Below are 7,204 nucleotides of genomic sequence, written 5' to 3'. Positions count from 1 at the left end.
TGGAAGCGTAAACTGCATAAAACCGCCATATGTGCAAATTGATTCGCTCAAACTATCTAAATTGCAGTGGATCTTAGTACTGAACATACTGAAACGTGTGGTTAAATGATGTTTGTGAGCATACTCAAACCTAAATGTAGTAGTTTTATGCAATTTGCTTATATCATTGTGCATAGTTGCAAAGATTAACGCGTGTTTGCTATTTGTAAGGCAACTAAGAATAGATTTGGTGTTAGTCGATTCGGGAGAGAAGATGAGGCGCAACTCTGAGGCAGAGCTCGCCGCGGCAAGCGACAACAAGGCTCGGGGATGCCATTGAGGTCAAGCTGGAAGCAACCCGGAGCCGGTGACGATGTGACAGTGGTGTGACCGATGGAAGGAGTCAGAGGTTGACGAATCAAGGTGTGGGGTGGTCTACTAACGCTGGAGAAGAGCAAGGGGTACAGGGATGCCGGGTGGGGAAACATGGCGCAAGCAGCGCCGAGGCGTGCCGGGGAGCACCGCCGCTCGTAGGTGGTGGCAGCAGGCTGTCGACTGATGGTACATGAGGTGAGGGTGCTGGATTTCAATATAGAGGGAGGAGGAGGTGGTGGAAGAAGAAGAAGAAAAGAAGGGGAGGGGGAGGGGGGGCTATTGTTGGATTGAAATCCAACAGGTGACGGGTCCCTACCATATAGTAGGTCCCATAGATTAATCTCTACCATTCTGTTGAAAAGAAAAGATTACTCTCCACCATCGGGTGTTCACAAAGGGATGGCTCATATTAATCTAACGCTCCTCTTCAATTTACTGGCGCAACCAATTTCATCAATCGGCGCAACACAAGAACATTCACGTGGCAACACACACCATGTACGTCACAAGCATGATGAGCAATCGACGTGCACTACGGTTGCAGCAATTACATAGCAAGATGCAACAACAGTTTACCACCCGTGTGAAAGAAAGAAAAATCGAAAGACCACCATGTACAAAATTCCGAATAGAATAGTGAAAAATCTGGAAACGAACAAGCAAGAGAGGAGGATAGAATTTACTGCAGCAATAATTTGCACGAGCACCTGTAGCTGTATACATCGAGCATCTTCAGTTCCATGCGTCTCGATCACGCACAAGGCAGAGCGAGGGCGATAACCGAACCACCGGCCAGACTATCTAGTCGCTGATAGCTATCCACTAAAAATGAAAACAACACTGAGATAGAAGAATCGATTCGCGGTTTTACCGTGCGTGCACCGCAGTGAAATCAGAGGTAGAGAGATAGGTGCGGAGCAGAAGCAAGAGAGATGGGCAGGTTCGGATTTGAGCCACCTACCATGCCAGTTTTACTTTGTGTCGGTGGGCCCAATATGTCAAATTCATTATTTGATAGCTTGTGAATCAACAATTTGGGTCATGTGTGTATCATGTCTGAATGGTGTTGGGTTTGAGTAAAATGTCGGTGAAATGATGTCTGTGAGCAAACCGAAACCTAAATTTGACGGCTTTATTGAAATGGAAATCTAGCAGGTGGAAAAATTGACCGATGCCAAAAATAAATTCCCGAGTGCTTGCCATATAGTTGACCCCACCGATTAATAGCCACCATACTATTGAAGAGAAAATGTTACTCCCCGCCATCGGATCTACACAGATGTATGACCCATATTAATCTCAAGGTCCGCTCTAAGATCTACCGTTGCAAAATTTCAGCAATCGGCGCAACACGACAAGCATGATGAGCAATCTTCCTCGTGCGCTTCAGTTGCAACAAAAGTACAGGGCAAAATGCAACGACAATTTACTACTCATGCGGAAGAAAAAAAAATCAATAGAGCACTCTGTACAAGATCCTGAAAAGAACACTGAAAAGGGGAGGACAGAATTACCGCGAAAATAATTTGCGAGAGCACCTGCAGCTGTGCACATAGAGCATCTTATGTTCCGTGCGTCTCGATCACACGCATGGAAGGGCGATGGCAACAGCCGAACCCAAGATATCGAACACTTTTAACTGACGTCCAGACTATCCAGTCGCCGATAGTTATCCAGTCAAAAAACGAAAAGAGCACCGAGACAGAAGAATCGATTCGTGGTTTACCGCGGGTGCTGCAGTAAATTAGTAAACCTGTACCTATAAGAGCATCTCCAACAGGCGCCAAAAAACGGCGCGCTAAAATAATTTTACAGCGCTATTTTAGTAATTTTAGCGTGCCGTGGCCGATTCAATCCAACAGACGCATAAAAATACAGCAGGTAGTGGATAGCGCGCAGCAGTCCAGCAGACACACTAAAAAATAAAACACCACAAATATGTCTACAACAAACAGGTCTCTACATATTTACAAATAAATCCATCTGACCAAAATGAAAATGCAATTAGGTCCCCAATCGTTGGAGCAAGCTAGCTTGCAAATCATCTTCCGCCGGCCACGGCACGCGAGCTAGCTTGTTGTGATCTCGTTGGAATCGCAAACACGAACTAGCTAACTTCCCTTAAATCGTTGGAGCAAGCTAGCTTGCAATGGATTGGAATCCAAATCTCCGCATGCACTGCTCGCCTCTGGCCACCGCACGCTCCCGGCCAGCGAGCTCGAGGTTGCGGCGAGCTGCAGGGAGGCGGCGAGTAGAAGGGAAACGGCAGCTCCCGGCCGGCACGCGCTCCGGGCCGGCGAACTCGAGGCGGCGAGTTGCAGCCCGCGAGCAGAAGGGCAGAGGCGGGATGAGCAAAGGGAGCAGAGCACTTGTCTTTGCGCGTCATTGTCCAGCGTGCTGTACGCCGCACACCAAATATAGCGCATGCGATGTAGAAATTCTCAGCGCGCCGAATGGATTTTACAGCGTGCTGGCTTTTGCAGCATCTGTTGGAGATGCTCCGCGCGCTAAATTAGCGTTTTTTTCCAGCGCGGGCTACTTTTAGCGCCTCTGTTAGAGATGCTCTAACACAGGTTCTATCAATCTATGTGCAACAGGCAAGAGAAACACATCAGAATATATCCAGAACTTAACTAAGGTGTAAAGAAAACCCAGAAATTCCCTCCATAATATCTGTACAGTTAATTATGCAAAGTACACTTAAGAAGACTAAAATATCTTGCAAGTTATTAACAATGAGGAACGAATCGATCCCACGAGATATTTCCAAAGAAGAAAGATCTGAATTACAGTATAAACAAACAGCACATTGGTCTTGTCTTTGCACTACTGCGGTCCTGAAATGCCTGCAGCACATTCAAAGGTTGAGCGGCAAAGTTTGGCTGAAAGAATTGGTATACATATCCGAACATCGCATCTTTCAGCAACAGAAAAAGCACGAATAAACCGGAAGCGGAGCCGGACCGAGATATCGGAATCGATCATCAGAATAGAGAAGAGGGAGCTTTATGCTGGCCATGATTGCTGTTATGAATTTAGTCTCTAGGACTACGAGAACAATGCCTTGCCCAAGTTGCTGAGCATCCGATGCCAACAAATCTTGGCCTACCAGTACCATCCAAACTTGGACTAACAATACTGATTAACCACAAGCGGCTTCCTCATCAGGGAATTGTAAATATGCATCCGTGGCGATCCTCGCGTTGTTTTTGTATTGCATTGTGTACTTGATGTTTGTAATAATAATACAGTTAGAGAGACACACACAAAAAAACTGTTATAGTTCTAATATTATTCCCTTCTTGTAGCTTATATTCTCCACCGGTTGGCTAAGAACACTGAAGTGCCATTGAAGCAATATTCAAGTTCCCAAACACATTACCGTAGTATATATGCAGAATCCCATACTCCCATCTAAATTTTACACATTTTGGGTCCCGGAAGGAATCTAATCATCACTTGGGCCTCGCTTGATTGCCGTTCTATGGGCCATTATCCATGTAATTTCAGTCAGTTTTTTGCTCCGGGCTAAAATCATGCTTGGTTAAAATGCAAAAGAGTGTCATTGCACAAAATTAAGGCTGTGCCAAAAAAAGTGTAATTACACAAATACAAAGGTGCAATTGAACAGGTAAAAAGTGCAACTGCACAAAAAGAGCTAGTACACAGTTCAATGACCAACTCGCAGCTGCTATGTGAAATATGAAACACATATTCAAATAGTAGTAAACTAAGATAAAAACACTTGTACAAAATAAAATAATACAAATATAGCACTAACAAAATTTTATAGATAACAAAAGAACTCTTCTGAACACAGAGACGGAAAAGGCTTCTTTACTACCGTACTTAGCACACACAGTGCGTCTGACCCTATTGAACCCATCAGCTGACCTGCAGACCAACGGCTGCCAATTATGCACTGCGACCGTGTTGCTCACTGTCACTGGGATTGGGATGAGCTTCATGCTCCTGGCCGTACGTAGTCCATTTGGCCAAGGAGCCGAGGGCATAGAAGTCACGAAATCACCATCCATATCGGTCAAAGTTGGTCAAGTGAAGTACTTCTTCCGTTTCAAAATAGATGACTCAATTTTATACTAACTATTTCGTTTAACCGCGTACTGCTTTCCTGGGCAGGAACTGATGCTATGCAAATTTCGAAGGGTGGATCCAATCCACATATCCACACTATGCTAAGGTGATCACCACGTCCACGTACGTGCAATTTCTGTTCCACCTTATCCAAGCAGCTCAGTGGCACTGCTACCCAACATGGTACGCATATGGTGACATGTGTGCACGCAGCCCTCGGTCGTTTTCGTTTTGGATGCTCGTCCAGTTGACGACTCGGAAGAGGTGGTAGCACTTTAACTGACATGCACACTCCTTTGGAGATGCATAGACGGATAGATGTATGTATATCCAGGGGTTTATCCACAGCAACCCATGCATGCAAACAAAAGATGACCGCCTCTTTGAACTTTGAAGCAGCTTAGTTTCTAATAACTTTTTTTTTGTTTATTTTTCTGTTGTTTCAAAAACAGAAACAGCTTATTCTCATTGGTTTTAGATAGATGGCTCACCATCCATGCCGGAATTCAGAAGTGCTATTTGATCTGAATATACATAATTCTGTATGCAACCAGCCCGGAAGTTTCCCATCTGAATTCTCACGTAGTTTTTGGAATTCTGGGCCCACACCTCCTCCTCCTATACATACACTACCCACTCAAGGTGCTGCATACCTCTCAGCTAGCTTCAAGCAAAGCCACACCAGCACCTGCCAATCAAACACTTGCAACCAGGACATCTGTCTAGCTTCATTACCTAGTGAGTGAGTGAGTGAGTGAGTGAGCTCCAAGCTAGACAGGTAGCATGGCGTACAGGGTGCTGGAGGTGACCCTCCAGTCGGCCAGGAACCTCAAGAACGTCAACCTCATGTCGCGCCTCGAGGTGTACGCCGTCGCCACCATCTCCGGCGACCCCATGACGCGCCAGTGCACCCCGCCCGACCCCTACGGCGGCCGCCACCCCACCTGGAACACCACGCTCCGCTTCACCGTCCCGCCCACCGCCGCCGCGGGCGCCAGCGGCTGCCTCCACGTCCTCCTCCGCACCGAGCGCTCCCTTGGCGACCGCGACGTCGGCGAGGTCGTCGTCCCGCTCACCGAGGTCCTCGGCCTCGGCGGCTCCTTCCGCGACCCGCGCGACCTCGGCCCCCGCCCGCCCCAGTTCGCCGTCTACCACGTCCGCAGGGTGCACCGCCCCGCCGACACCTACGGCGTGCTCTACCTCTCCTACCGCCTCGGCGGCGTCGTCCTGCCGCAGCCTCACCCTCATGCGCCGCACCCGCACCACGACCACGCTGCCGCTCACGAAGAAGACCACGTCGTCGCGTACCCGGTGGCGGCGCGGCCGTCGTTCCATCACCACCAGCCGTACGCCTACATGCCGGCCCCGACGCTCATGCCGCCGCCGCCGCCGCACTCCGCGCAGGCTTCTTCCGGTTCCGGTGCGCACATGTCGTCCTCGCCACCGTCTCCGCGGGATTATAGCGGGCATATGGCCCTGCATCCGCCGCTTTCAAAGGCTTACGGTTACGGGCACCTGTCGATGCCGCCGCCGCTCCAAGCCTCCGGGCACACGGCGACGCCCCCGGCGCCTCAAAGAGCAGCAGCCGGGTACAACGCAGCCGGCTCGCCGTGGACGAACGCGAGGAATAACGGCGGCGCTGACTTGGGCCGCATGGGGCTGAGCGCCGGCGACATGATGTCGGACGCCGCGGCGTACAACGCCGGGTACAGGGCCGGGATGGCCCGCGAGTGGAGCGGGGTCCGCGGGGCCGCCGTGTACTAGCTACTAGCCAGCATGCACATCCATCGAGTTGATCACTTATTAATTATTATAAGCTGAATAATAAAGTTGATTTGATTTACTCCTACTTGGAAGTTTTGGTGGCGACTCGCAAGATCGAGCTAGCGCAGCCGTCGCGCGCTTCCATGCGGTTCATCGCCACGGTGTGCACAACGGCGAAGTATATCTCCCCGCCGCCGCGCGCTCTGCGCCCACGTTTCCGCACGGCCGGGCGTGCGCTTGTTTTTTTATTTTTCAAAAAACCTTCCTAACTTTAATTTTAGTATAAATAATAAGGGACGAGCCTCAGGGTGGACACGGTCCGGGCCGGTCCGGTCCTTGACCGAGCCGCCGTTTTGACCGGCCACCGGCGGACCGGACCGGACCGGACCGACCAGCTGGGCGGTCCTGATTTCAGGGCTCGGACCGACCGCGCTCCAGCCCGGGCTGGACCGAGAGGACCGGCTGTGGTCACCGTCGATGTGGGCACAACGCGCACGAGGGGTTGCTAGACAGCGCAAGAGGAGGTGTAGGGCGCTCGATGGTCCAGACCGGCGGTGGTGTACACATGGAAGCGACAGGACGCGGCGGGCGCCGACCGGCGGGCGCCATTGTTAGCCATGAAACTGTGCATGTTTCCTTCTTAGCAGTTTTTCTGTCGCATGCAAGTATTGTAGTGCGTGCATGAACCCATGATTTTTTGTGTGCGGGCCTTGCTGTGATTAACGGATCAAATCTGACGTGAAGTTAGACGTGGGATGGCGCCGTGATTATAGGATCGTGCCTGTCTCTGTCGTTCTTTTTCTTTTTAGTAGTGATATATTCCTAAGAATGATTTTTACGTAAACTTATGTACTAATTGAATTGGATTGCTTCTGTTACCTAAAATCGTGGGGCAGTTATTACAAACCAAACAAAGATATCACATACAGATTTGGTAAGAAAGTCACGTAGGAATAGAATGTTCCTTCTGTTTTCTGTTCGACTTGATAAA

At 49.7% G+C, this 7,204-nt stretch overlaps 1 protein-coding gene across 1 annotated transcript; it reads left to right on the top strand.

Moving 5' to 3' along the window:
- The first annotated feature begins 5,115 nt into the window (after nucleotides 1–5,115).
- On the top strand, nucleotides 5,116–6,292 carry LOC119353366 (protein SRC2-like). The gene has a single exon (XM_037619972.1). The coding sequence runs from the start codon at nucleotides 5,233–5,235 to the stop codon at nucleotides 6,211–6,213; it is 981 nt and encodes a 326-aa protein (XP_037475869.1). The 5' UTR covers nucleotides 5,116–5,232; the 3' UTR covers nucleotides 6,214–6,292.
- Nucleotides 6,293–7,204: the final 912 nt, after the last annotated feature.

Source organism: Triticum dicoccoides, chromosome 2A (genome assembly GCF_002162155.2).
Source record: "Triticum dicoccoides isolate Atlit2015 ecotype Zavitan chromosome 2A, WEW_v2.0, whole genome shotgun sequence".
Lineage (NCBI taxonomy): Eukaryota > Viridiplantae > Streptophyta > Magnoliopsida > Poales > Poaceae > Triticum > Triticum dicoccoides.
The sequence above is the reverse complement of the archived record's forward strand: the minus strand, read 5'-3'. Positions and strand labels throughout refer to the sequence as shown.